The sequence below is a fragment of the Zerene cesonia genome, chromosome 12 (assembly GCF_012273895.1).
Source record: "Zerene cesonia ecotype Mississippi chromosome 12, Zerene_cesonia_1.1, whole genome shotgun sequence".
Classification (NCBI taxonomy): domain Eukaryota; kingdom Metazoa; phylum Arthropoda; class Insecta; order Lepidoptera; family Pieridae; genus Zerene; species Zerene cesonia.
In genome coordinates this window covers 5,674,907-5,689,439 of record NC_052113.1, presented here as the reverse complement: position 1 = coordinate 5,689,439, position 14,533 = coordinate 5,674,907, and the positions used below count along the sequence as shown (strand labels likewise).

Sequence of the window (14,533 nt, the reverse complement as noted above, 5' to 3'; positions counted from 1 at the left end):
CACGACACACGTGCCGTGTTTATTTAGAAACCTGGTAGACATTTTGCAGTCATGTGATGTGTGACATTCTTTGTTAAACGATAAGTAAAAACATAAATACAAGATTTGACTTACAGTCCGGTCAAAATAGACATTTAAAATAACAAAAAACGCCGGTGAGCCCCCACCCCCGTTCCCCACACACAATAAAGTTAAAATCATAACAACCCGTCGTTTTTGCGTCGAGAGAACAACATTAAGAAAGGATATAGACCTAGTACATTTCATAAATATATCTATATTAAATGTCTAATTAGGCTTTAACGCGTAATAGACAGCTGAACAAGTATTTGGCACAGAAAATACAAAATATGCAACAATACAATACAACAAGAAAGAATTACCTATTTTCCATAAGGAATAATTTTTGAAAAGCGAAGATCGAAACATAATTTTCTCAGGTGCAAATAACAAATGGTAACAAAAAGTTGTCACGAATTTAAACTAAAATCCACATTCAGGTATATGGATGCAGGAAGGCGGACACGGGGAAGATGTACGCCATGAAGTGTTTGGACAAGAAACGCATCAAGATGAAGCAAGGCGAGACGCTCGCACTCAACGAGCGGATCATGCTCTCTCTAGTCAGTACGGGGGTAAGTTCAGAATGTTTTATAGTTCAAATTAATTGATACTAATGTATTTATATATATCAATGGGGAAAGAATTCATGTTTCGTTTATAGTGACGTTTAAAATGTTAACTTCGAACTATGTAAGAATTGTGCTGCCACTGCTTAATACAATATAGTAGTGCATATTTTTCCTCCACGTATTGAGATGATATCCTTTATCGTTTCTCTCGTATCATAATTAAGGTGCCTGTAAAGCATATGGAAACATTACGCACATACATGTTATAAAATAGTTTTACTCACGGGTAACTAAAATGTGCCTAAATAATGGTGTATTTAAATTTTAGAATTCTTTTATTTATTTGCTAACGCTGAATTCATTTGAAGTTCACCCACTTAAACAAAAGTTTAAAGTCAATATTGTTGTTTTATTCTTGTTTACATTTCACTTATTTACTCATCCTGCGCTCAGTAGATTCAAACACCGCTAGACATAGTATCACAGTACAAAAGTTAAATCATACGAATAATAGGAAAAGTTTTATGCACTCGCTATATAACCTGAATATCATAGAGCTTCGCTAGGCGAGCACTCAAGTGCCTAAATTGGGTTTGCGTACGTGAACATTGCTTATCTAGAATGTAAAATTGTAGTATCAGAACTTCAACATTGTAAGGAATTTAAAGTAATGTGTACAGGATTAAGGCTAATCCGACACAATTTTTAATCTCTTGCTCACGCTGACGTAATTCTTAAGAAACCTGAATGTTGCATTTGTTACGGTCTTCCAACGACACAAATATTATCTTTTCAAAAGACTGAATATTTTTATGTGAAAATTTCATAAAAAAAAATTCATTTGATAGTGTGAACGAATCGTCCAAATTTTGAAATGCGTGGGTCTATCAGTCATCGGTCTGTCACAGTTCTAAAAAGGTATTGATAGATGAGCGGTACTAAAAATGTCCACATAATACACATAAATCCGTTTTATTTTCAACACATAAGCGTTTACAGTAAATTCGTTTTTCATATTACATCTATATGAAATCTATATACTATAAGAGATTGTAACTCGTGTTTTAATGAGCTTTTCTGTAGTTTGTATAAGTTAAATGAAAGTTCTAGCCAAGGATAATGTGAAGAGATTTTCTCTTTGCGTTGGCGGCGGCTCTATATTTTTATGGTTACGCATAAATAACAGTTTCAACGATCCGGTACCTTTTCTATTAGTTTGATAATAATACACAACGATACAAAAAAATAAAATAAAAAAAGATTTCTTGAATTTTTTATGAGCAAATATGATAGCTTTATTTACACTTGCTTTCATTAATTTAATAAGGTCATTCGTAAGTAACTTTTTCTTCTTTGCTTTATCTGAATATGATTGATTTTGCAATGTAATGCGATATAATTTTGCGTAAAGGCGAATATGGAACGACACATTTATAGACATAAATCGCATGTTATTTATCGGTTATCTGTAGTCGATAACGGGCTACTTTGATTCAGGACAATAGCTTTACGATATACGTATAGGTAATAAGCGATATTGCATCGGGGACATAAACGATATCCAGCCAATTGGACTGAAACGAATTGGCTCGCCCTCAATTTGTCGACGGACTCCAATCCGCTTCCGCTGCATTTTGTTTTATAATCCCAATTGATTCTTCCCCATTTTGCTCATCAACGTACATTTAACTGTAACATTTTTCTTTAAACGACAATATAATGTGTTGCTACATTTTTATTCAACCGACCTAAAAGCCTTAACGTAACTTTAACGAGGTCATCGGTATTCGAACTTTATAAAACGGAAAACCGCCTCTATTCCTCCGCCGTAATGTATTAAATTTATGTAAGTTTTGACATGAGTTTTCTTTTCGGCCGATCTCGGCTCGAACTTCATACTATTATATGGTAATAAACGATTTAGTTTTATGTTAAGGGGTAACAAAATCGGCTTTATTAGGGTTATCCGATATTGATGACGTTTATGCCCACGCATTTCACATACCTATAGATATAAACAGGGTCCCGTGTTATTCGACGATAAAATTGCTGTAAAACGGCCCTGGTATTATGGGAATCTCGGCGGAGCATGATAGATTGGATATTTAATCGCATCTTGCAACTGAATGCAATCTCCGAGAACAATTACTGAATACAGAATTAGTTGGGACTCCTTATTTATAGATATCAGCTCATTGAGACGGTCGACTGAGCTTGTCTTTTATGAGCGGTCGTCTGGTGGCTAGGCGCCGCCTCGTCTGCCAGTATGGACAAAATAACACTCACACGGCTTCAATCTTTTGGACACGTTTCGTCTACAAGCAGTAGAGTTAAGCGATATACATCAAATCCGTCCAACGCGTTCATTTTAGTCAATCGATCAGATCAGATCAGAAAGTTTTAAAGTGTCTTCCAGTTAAAAGACACTTAAGTCTGAGGGGCGTTTTTAATTAATTTTATTGAACATTTTACTGTACTTATCGGTTTTTATTTCGCTGTAACTCAATTATGATGTTATATGTAATTATTTTTGATTATCGTTAAAAGTACTTGTATTGATAAAAATGGATAGCTACGCATTGATAAAAACTACGTCATAGCCGTTTATGGAAATACATATTATTATCAATGTAATTGTATTTTGGTGATTTATTAGTAGGCTTATATTATGACGCAGTTATACCTGCGTAGGTATGTTTCTCTAACTCTATACGAGTATTGGATATACATCCACATGGGCGCGCTTACGCGATCGTCGCTCAACAAAGGGGACGAATTCGTAACAAAATCGTAATTATTATTTCCGTTTGCCATAGTTGACGTTATAATTGAAAACGTTTATTGCCTGGATCCCATTTTAGCTTTAGCTCTCAACACTACTGAAACCCTCGACCATCGACCACGATTTATGAATCAAACGTTATTTGAATGAAAAATCGTAGTCATGATTTCACTTGAAAAACAAGAGAATTTCCAAAAAAATAGTTTATACTTCTAACTCGACAAGTCTGGAGGAAGTATTATTTATTTATTATATCGCCTGAATTGTTCGAGGAATTGGCTTACATCGAGGAAAATAAACACCTCAAAGGAAAAGCTTTAAAAGTATTGCACGTGCGTAAACGTCACGAAAATTCCCAATACCAAAAAGTGCCATACGTCACCATAGTGGCGGACTTTCCTAGTTATTAGATCGAGCATAGATCGAAATATCGCAATACTAAATGTTTTGCTGTTCCAAATATAGAAATAATTCATGTTTCAAAGTATCCATATTAAATTGTAAAAATATTATTCTATAATATTATTTACAATATAAAATAATATTATTACAAAAATAATATAATACAATATAAAATATTATTTTACAATATAAAATGATATTTTTTACAATTTATGCCTTAAAATAGAGTTTGTATCTTTTAAAAACTAAATATGATTCTTTTCCGATGTTTCTCTTCTAGATAATATCAAACGGCCGTACGTACCTATTTTCTGAAACCAAAATTCAGTAAATTTTCTCTACGCCATAACAAATATTTCTCAACTTTTCAGGTGGACTGCCCGTTCATAGTATGTATGACGTATGCGTTCCACACTCCAGATAAACTTTGCTTTATACTGGATCTTATGAACGGCGGGGATCTGCACTACCATTTGTCGCAACATGGCGTCTTTAATGAGGCTGAAATGAAATTTTACGCTGCTGAAGTTATATTAGGTGAGAATTGAATTACCTTTGTCTAGTGCATCTGCTAGTTAGTAATTAACTCCAACTTATGTACCCGATATTAGATTATACATATTTAATGTTTAGTCAACGGGTTAATAAACAAAATAATAGAAACATAAATAAAATACTGTATACAGTTTAAAAAAAAAGAAATTTATAAGTAAAAGAGGATCTCAAATAAATATAAGTAATAGAGAGGTATATACCCTGTTATCTTTTACTACAAAAGTGCATTAACTTTTTGTTGGGGTCGGGTATAGAGAAAACTACGCATGACATAATGAGGAGCGAGTGGACAAGAAAACTCCATGTTATATAGTATAAAGTTAAAAAATAAATTACATTACTATTATATATGTGAACCACGGTATGAAAAATAATCGCAATGACCGCGGGAGCTACCTATCGCAGCAATATAAAGCAACATCTGTATCCTAAATCACGGCCGAATGCGTCATTTCGATTATAAAAGATGAATCAAACATACTCGTATCAAAACGAAAGTCATAACAATATCATAAATAGCCGAGTTACAAAAATAGGCGTGATGGTTTGTTTAAAATCGTGCTAGACCGGCAGGCAAGTGGAACGTGAAATAGCCATTAATATTAACTAGAGCGACCAAGCGAGCTGCAAGTACATTGCTTGAATAGGCGTTGAGTGTGACGATGTGAGAGTACGACACGAAATGGCTACTATATGTTTTTCCCTTTTATTTCTAGTGTGACACCGGTTTCAAATTATATAATATTATGTTCATATTATGCTACTAAATAAGTTATATACAATTGTTTACGAATATCGGTTTCATGGGATTAAACGTTAAGATAGAGCTTTTATATTATCGACTTACTATAAAATCTGTATCATTTTTATATACAGTTTTGATTAGATGTTGAATGTTATGAGACTACGCGAAATGGGGTAGCGCTTCGCAAATGTGATTCGTAATTCGCTTTTAATTCGAGAATAAAAATGGTTTCATTTGATAAATTCACATAAACATTACTCTACATTTATACGTTTTCTATTAAAATTGTTTACTTATAGTGCTTTAATGAGATTGAGATTAATAGGAACTTCTTAAAATAATAGAATATCTTAGTACTCGTATCTTTAGCGAATTGAGAATTTTCGAACTCGGTGGATATTTATTATGAGCGCGTGAGATTCCAAAAATATTGGTTAGGTTTTAATATTGAATTTAAATATTGAAATCTATAGATTCCGTAGAAATGTTGTTCCCACGACACAGGGAATCCTAGTGTGGGAGCAAGGGTTCTTAATATATATATGTAACAAAATTTTTTGGTAAATAATTTATTGTTTATTAAAAAAAAAAAAAAAATATGTATTTTGATAAGTTGTTTCAACAAACTTTTACAGGTTAGGTTACGGTCGGTTTAGGTTGTTTATTATTATCGTATATACGAGGTTTATTCATTCATAATTATGACAAAATTTAGTCTGTACAATCTCTACAATAAAATAGCTAAGTTTATCCAATACAAACATAGAAATAAAATCTTTCCTCTTTAAAATATTGTGTAGTGTATATAAGTATATAACTTTCAAATCCTTTAATATAAAGATCAATTTCCTTTGAAATCAGGTCTAGAGCACATGCACAAGCGCCACATCGTGTACAGAGATTTGAAGCCGGCGAACATCCTGCTGGATGAACACGGCCACGTGAGAATATCCGATTTGGGTCTCGCCTGTGATTTCTCTAAGAAGAAGCCTCACGCTAGTGTGTAAGTGTTGTTTTTTCACGTAGAATATAAATGCATTGTTTAGTTGTCTTACGAATTATGCTCTCAGTCTGTTAATTTTAAATTGATTGTGGAATTTATTATAATCCTTGACTGATTACGCAAAAGCTACGTCATTTTTACCATTGACTTAATCGAACTGATTATCTTATATATAAAATTCCCGTGTCACAATTTTAGTTACCAAACTTCTCTGAAATGGCTGGACCGATTCTTATGAAATTTTGTGCGCATATTGGGTACGTCTGAAAATCTGCTAACATCTATATTTCATACCCCTAAATGATGAGTAAGGCAGAACAGTGTTTGCCGGGTCGGGTAGTCCTACTATCCTACTAATATTACAAATGCGAAAGTTTGTAGGGATGTGTGTGTGTTTGTTCCTCTTTCACACAAAAATTACTGAACCGATTGCAATGAAATTTGGTACGTAAGGTAAATAGATGAACAACTGGAACAACATATAGGCAACTTTTTATCTCGATTTTCCTACGGGATATGGACTTACGCGGGTGAAACCGCGGGGCGCAGCTAGTTATAAATATAATTGAAGATGGTTCATATGGAGAGAAAAAACGTACCACGAAGGAATCCGGGGCGGACCGCTAGTGGTAAATAAACAAACAAATAACTCATTCCAGCGGCACGCACGGCTACATGGCGCCCGAGGTGCTCTCCAAGGGCACCGGCTACGACTCGTCCGCCGACTGGTTCAGCTTCGGCTGCATGCTCTACAAGCTGCTCAAGGGCCACTCGCCGTTCCGCCAGCACAAGACGAAGGACAAGCACGAGATCGATCGGATGACCTTGACAATGGTAAATATCGGGAATGCTTGGATCTTTGTCGTGCTTTTCGAGGGACTTGATTGATTGTAGGAAAAATTTAGAGACAATGCTAAGATTATGACACATATATACTTGAGGCTTGACGTGATTGGTAGACAAAATCGGTGAAGACAAAAATAATTTTTGATGAATTGACAATAATAGAATTTGTGTTATTTTTCCTTGTTCTGTCAGTTAACGTACCGGAAATGAATATATCCCTTTGAAAGTTTTGAAAACTGTGACCCTTTAATGGCAAGAGGTCAAACGTGTATCTTGATAACGAAATTGCCACGGGGGAATACCCATCGGAAAAAAAAAGTTGTTACATGTTATCATCTTGCAGCGCTAAGATTAAAGTTTATTTACAAACTTTAAATGAATAACCATAACCATATCTTTTGCCTATTTTTAACTTCAATTTTATCATGATAATAAATTTTTGCTCTCCCAAATCTCGTAACATTTTCATTATAATAGTCGTACTGAAAGATTATTGTAAGAATTTTTTTTTACCTTATTTCAATAATTATTACTACAAGTTTGTTTAATGAAAGCACAAAGGTACATAAATATGTATAGACTAAATGGGGAATTTATTCAAATTTCCAATTGTCCTCTTTATATTTGGTTCTTTAGTTATTTCCTCGCTTATATTTTCTCCGATTTCTCTTTTGAACAAATATATTTCACGCGAAACTTCAAATATAAAATAAGAATGTGTAATGTTACTGGAAAATAATGTTTGCGCGCATTACGCGAAGCAAAATTGAATCACTTTGATTTAGTGACCGATGAATTTGTATTCACATGTAGGTCAATGGTATTGTATGTCACATAACCGCAATTTATCACGCATCAAAATGAGAGTTCAAATCTCCGGTTCACTGGAGTAGGTTGTCTTACGTCATTGTTTAGTCATAACACGAACTTATGAATTTCACTATAATGACTCGCGTATATGTACTTATTACACAGGTGTTTATTATATAGCGTAGTTACTGCTATTGACGTCAATAAAATAAATGTCGTATTTTTAATATTTTTTTAATGAATAACACCATTGTTAACGTCATTACGCTAACTATGTACATAATAAAATAGTAATAACATTGATTGATTAATTATCATTGATGTACGTCAATGTTAATAGAAGATTATTTCATAGTTGATTAGTTTAATTACTATTTTCATGAAAATACAACATTTAGATGGACATATGTTTTGGAAACTTGAATATAAATTCCTTGTTTTCGATAATAATTGTATTGAACTAAACTTTATTTGTAAAGGCAAATAGGTTTGCTTGCTGCTTGGATGTACAGGTGCTGGTTTTATTTTTATTAGTATGTATGTGCTTACTGTTAACATCATTGACCATTTTTATAAAATAATTTACTAGCTGTGCCCCGAGGTTTTACCTACGTAGTGAATGATGCTTTACAACTTATAGCCTTCCTCAATAAATGGGCTATCTAACACTGAAAGAATTTTTCAAACCGAACAGATTATTCCTGAGATTAGCGCGTTCAAACAAACGTTCTTTAGCTTTATAATATAAGTATAGATAAATATTGAATTACTTTATTATTTCTCTTAAACAACTAACTAAGAATACAACAATAATTTAGTATTTCTGACCCACAATACATCTCCACTGAATTCAGGAGTACTCGGGGCCGAGCGAGAGAGGTAGTAGCTGAGGATATGCGTCCCTTTCTAATGGGGTGGCCAAAATGTTTTTCCTATGTATCAACTTGCTATTCGTTATAAACACACAGTTATGGAATTTTATATATTCTTTTGTAGTTGACAACGCAGTATGTAGTTATTATATGCTGGCAATGTGAAAGAACGAGACACTTGGTCTCATTTGTAGCTATCTCTCTCGGCTCGTGTAAGACGCCTAACTATAATGTATTAATTTTTGTTAATACAATAATTGTTATAAGTAATCAGTCCCGTTAAGTATATTGTGTGAATAGATATCTCCATTCTTGATTGTCAATGCATTAACTTAAATTAATCGATTATTAATAAAAAAGTGCCTTTGGACTTGATAAAATAATGTTAGAGTTAGAAATATAATGTCTACCAGAATGTGGAGCTACCGGAGTCGTTCAGCCCAAGCTTGCGGAGTCTGCTGGAGGGACTTCTGCAGCGTGATATCAATAAACGACTTGGATGTAAGGGCAGGGGGTAAGTGTTATTTTTTTTATTATAATAAATTAACAAATCGTGAAAGTCCAATATGAAAAATCCAGGGATTTACTGCTACAAAAATGTATTTGATAAAAGTTATTATTAAAACTTATTAAGACTATGTGTAGAAAAAATAAAAAAAATTATTGGCTTTCTCGTATCTCAATAATGACTTAACCTTTTCCATGTGTCCGCCTGGATAAGTTTGGTAGAAAATTGTTAAAGGAATAAAAAATATACAAGTATAGATGGAGCCGGTGCGAACAGCAAGTTTATATGAAATATAATTAAAAACCATATCCGCAGCGCCGACGAGGTAAAAGAGCACGTATTTTTCGCTGGCATCGACTGGCAGCAAGTGTACCACCAGAAGTACACGCCGCCGCTGATCCCGCCTCGCGGTGAGGTCAACGCTGCTGATGCATTTGATATTGGCAGCTTTGATGAAGAGGACACTAAGGGAATTAAGGTACGACAATGTCAAACAAACGTATTATTAAAATTAAGTTGAAGTTCTAAGTCATCTGATCCCGCCTCGCGATGAGGTCAACGCTGCTGATACATTTGATATTGGCAGCTTTGAGGTAGAGGACACTAAAGGTTAGGGTGTGACGTAACAACAAGATAATTTGAAGCATTCTTTTAATGTGTACGCCGTCGTTCGTGGCTTTAGCAACTATGATGAAGATGACACATAGGGATTAATACATGGATTAATACAGCCAGAAAGAAATTTATTATTAATTTAATGAAGTATCATACATCTGTAATATTGATCCTGCTTTGCAATGAATTTAATGCCTGTTGCCTCCATGGGCAGGTTTTTGTAGGTGTAGTTCGTGCACATTTATGTAGATGTCAGTAAATGTATTCAATTTATATAATTTCAGCTAACAGAAGCAGATCAAGCTCAATATAAGGATTTCCCGTTAGTGATATCTGAACGCTGGCAGTCAGAAGTGGCCGAAACGGTATTCGAAACAGTCAACCAGGAAGCTGACAAGATGGAGCTCAAGAAGAAGGCCAAACAGAAACAGAAGTTTGATGCCGATGAGAAAGGTAAGATTTGGTTTTTAGAATATGGCTGTCCTCTGAAACTATATAAAAGCGTTTGTTAATTCATATTGAAGTTTTCAAGTTTAAAAGTTCACCACTTACGTTAATTAATGTTTAAATTTACATACAATTACTTTTTTCAGAATCCGATTGTATTCTTCACGGCTACATCAAGAAATTGGGTGGGCCGTTCGCCAGTGCGTGGCAAACACGTTATGCCAAGCTCTATCCCAACAGACTCGAGCTACACTTGGAGAATAGTGCCAAACCCGAAATGATTCTGTTGGATATTGTTGAAGATGTCTCCTCTGACCTGGTATCGGTAAAGGGCGAACAGTGCATTGTGCTCCGGACTAGGAACGATACTAAGATTGTCCTCACCAATACGGTTGGTTTAGAATTATACACTTCTATTGCATCTGCATTGCACCTCTATAATAATATCTAATAATGTTATCACTTTAGTATAATATCTAATAATGTTATCAATTTTAGTTATCATATTTATAACGAAATATTTTTATGACATCAATAATTAAAAATAATAAACTATTAATAATATATTTCAGGACGAAATTGGTCTCAAGGAGTGGGCACTATCACTACGCTCAGCGCACAAGTGTTCCCAAGAGCTATTGGCGTCCATGGCGAAGAAGGCTGGTAAAATCTACGGCACAGACGGGGCCAAAGAGTCGCTGGCCTTGGGCCGCCCGCCGCCGGCCGCCTCGCCGGCGCTCACGAGAGCCCCCAATGGGAACAACTAGCACGAGCTTTCCGCGCCCAATAAGGGCGCGAAGATGTTCCGCCGCTCCAAGAGTGCGGCGCAACTTATCAAGTGAACCGTTGTATCGAGTGAACTGTGACGCGCCGGTCTCGTGATCCTCGTGTAGTGTGAAGTGTATGTGCCGTGGTTATTGTTGTGCGAGTGCTGCTGAACACGAACATGTCGCGGATTGCCATTGCGGTTCCCCGCTCAGCTAAGGTAAGCCAATTTTGAAGCCGCCGCCGACGCTGGCTATTGCGGCTCATAGAGCCACGAACTATAGTGATAATTAGGACTGCCAATTATTACTAAATAAATGCTGTTCGCATTTTTTTATTATTGTACGAATTATGTGATAGACCCGATCAAATTAACGGAAATTAATAATAATAATGAATAAACCCGATTTTGTTTACCTTGCAGTAAATTTTAAACTGTAAAATGTTTTTTTTTATATATAAAATTGTTTGCACCAATTGAACTTTGTAATTATAAATGTTCTGGATGTTGTATTTAAATGTGGTAGGTACTGTAAAGAATAATTAACATAATGTTGATTAGATAAATATAGCATTTACATAATTATCTGTTTTGTGCAATAGGTCAAAATTTATAAAAAAAATGTAATTATGATTCCTATGTAAATTAACATTAGAATGTTGTGACATTTTAAAGTCAAAATTAAGTAACATATTAATTATTATAGATGCTTCAAATATTCAACTAATATTCTAATTAGGATTTAGCACACTGTTACATCTCTGACTATTGCACATAGAATAATTTAATCAATATTTTATTAAACTACTGAATTTTATTTTATACATCTGATGGCTCTCTTGTGCAATTTTTTATTATGAATATAAAAGTTCCTTTTTATCATGATACAGGACTACACCTTATTTATTGAACTGTACTTAAATAATAGATTTTCCATTCGTGTTAATAACTACTATATCTTTAGTTTTCTTGTTATTTATTTACATAGAAGTAAATGTAAGTAGCTGTAATTTTTTAATCCATTCATGCAAATTATAGAGGCAATAAACAACATACAAAATAAAAGTGTGACAAGTAACAACAATAGTGATATTTAATGTGTTTAGAGAATTTTTTAAACATTCACATGTATAGTTTACTGAATATACCAACATTTTTCTACTGTTTTCTTTATACTATAGAATATGACTGCAGATAAATTAACCATTGCAATAATGATTCAACTTAATAGAGGGCTTATATGCCTGATGCAGATTTAGAGATACATAATATTATGCTCTTATGTAAATTTTAGACATGTTCTTTTTTATTATATGTACATTAAGGGCAACACAATTGTGCATTGTATAAAACATACAGAAAATAATTATTTTTTGAGTTTATTTTTTTATTTAAGATATTTAAGATTTCAAATATTATATTCTCATAAAAATATAATTTTTCCAATAATTGTAATTTTTTTTTGTTGGGTTGTATGTATATTTTACTGAGACTTGAATAATGAAATAATGTTCAATAATTAGTTTCAACTTAAATGTTTTTATCCATAAAATTTGAATAGATTAGATTATAGTGAAGGTTAAAACAATATGGTGTTAAGAAATTCTTTAAGAATAGACTTTTTATAAATAAATAGATAATTTGTGAACCAAGATATTAGAAAATGTAATCAATCAATCCATTTTGACTCTGTAAGAATTTGTATTTATTTTTATTATTATGTGCTGACCTTTTATAACTATATCAATATTTATGTTTTGATAGTTTGATTTCTATTAGTACAAAGAAAGATAAAACAATAGTGTTTTAATTATAAGTACATATTCTATAATGATATGGTTTTACCAACAACAGTAAAATACTTTAAATAAAATATTATTTTTGTATTTCTCTCAGACAACACAATCAATTTAAATACTCATATTAGAAACAATCAATTTCTCAACACACTGTTAAGAATACATTATATGAGATAAGGTTTAATATAAATAAACTTTAGATGTATGTCATAACATATATTAGTAACTGTACACTCAATATCAAAATTATGATGTTTTTAATTTATTTATTTATTATAACATCCAAAAGCTAGGTATGTCACAGTGTGTGGTTTCATTATATAACATATTTTCTAATTATCATACTTTTTACATTCTAACTCGCAACTCAATCTACGCAATGTGTTAATTTTATTATTATAGTATAACTGTAAGAATACTGTCACTTAGGTCTTTAGAAGTGGTATTTAAACTTCACATTTCATCTAAAATGTATGTTTGATGTGAAAATGAAATTTATAACTAGAAAAATGTGATTGATTTATCTCAATAGGATATAAAATACATTAGATGCTAGTCAATTAAATTTAAAAAGTGGATAATTGATCAAGTGTAGATGAAGTAATGATAGTGGTTTAACAGTATTATAGGTTAGCTGGTGAGAAGTGTGATGTAATATTTTTATTCTGTTGTAGAAAATGCTGAACTAGATTGACTTCTTCAATTTTATATCATAATGTATATAACTGCTTTTGCTTGTGAATTTTTTATACTTTTCTATACATTCATAATTATATCTTCTTCACATCTGTGTTATTTATTCACAGGTTTTTGTTGTGTTTAATCATATAGTTTAATTTTTGTGTACACAAAATATCTTCCAATATGCATACTGTGACCTTATAAAATAGTATAATATATAAGATGTTACATATTAATTAAAAGGTCAGAACTATAGTTCTCAACATTCCTCTATGCCAAATAAGTAATAATGTGTGGATGATGAAATTGCATTTAATTAAGTATATATTTTGTTTCTATTTTTAAAATAATTTTTATCTTATCATGCACTTACTTCAATGCAATACATTGCTTAGACACTGGGTAAATTTTGTATTAGCATATAGGGCAGTTGTATGTAGCTAAATCTGCATCAGACGTTGTGTTATTGTAGAAACCTCTGTTAGAAAATATTTTTATTGTGAACCTACATTATATGTAGTAAATTGTTTATTTAATCAATGTTGTGTTTCAATTATTAATAAATAACCTTTAATTATAAGTTATATTTAATATTAAGAGATTCATATTCTAATGATACATTATATTAAAATACCAGTAAACCTACCCTACTGACACAATTTAAGATACCTTCCTGTATCCTGGTCCTTTCCTGAAGATCACGGCAGTCGACGGGATCTTGTACTATAATTAAATTTAATAGTCAATATTATACACATTAAAATTACATGTTCAAATTATTATTTACAATCTGGAATCCAATTTAGGGCTCCGAGAACATTTACACTCTCGCGATACAGTCTACTATTAATAAAATATAAATTACCTATCGTATTTATTGTCTGTGTATTGCAAACACAAATACATGCAAAAATACAAAAAATACGCTTTCATTTACCGTTGTTGTCATGAATGAAATCAGAAACATCACAATGACATAAAAATTCACATAAATAATCTAGTAGTGAACAAAATTGCTTATTAATTTTTTTGTCTTACTTAATTTTACATATTTTTATTGTGCTTATAAA

The 14,533-nt window shown here is 32.6% G+C and overlaps 1 protein-coding gene across 2 annotated transcripts in view; it reads left to right on the top strand.

The window, feature by feature from the left end:
- LOC119830779 (G protein-coupled receptor kinase 1) overlaps window positions 1–12,340 on the top strand; it is a 22,729-nt gene extending 10,389 nt beyond the window's left edge. Inside the window, exons 8-16 of one of the 2 annotated variants that reach the window (XM_038353918.1) lie at window positions 501–635; window positions 4,188–4,353; window positions 5,978–6,119; window positions 6,779–6,953; window positions 9,061–9,161; window positions 9,471–9,633; window positions 10,055–10,223; window positions 10,364–10,608; window positions 10,790–12,340. In XM_038353918.1, coding sequence (XP_038209846.1) covers window positions 501–635; window positions 4,188–4,353; window positions 5,978–6,119; window positions 6,779–6,953; window positions 9,061–9,161; window positions 9,471–9,633; window positions 10,055–10,223; window positions 10,364–10,608; window positions 10,790–10,984 — 1,491 coding nt within the window. In that variant the 3' untranslated portion in view covers window positions 10,985–12,340. Of the gene's footprint in view, window positions 1–500; window positions 636–4,187; window positions 4,354–5,977; window positions 6,120–6,778; window positions 6,954–9,042; window positions 9,162–9,470; window positions 9,634–10,054; window positions 10,224–10,363; window positions 10,609–10,789 lie in introns of both variants that reach the window. The other variant, XM_038353916.1, reaches the window with a different exon arrangement.
- Window positions 12,341–14,533: the final 2,193 nt, after the last annotated feature.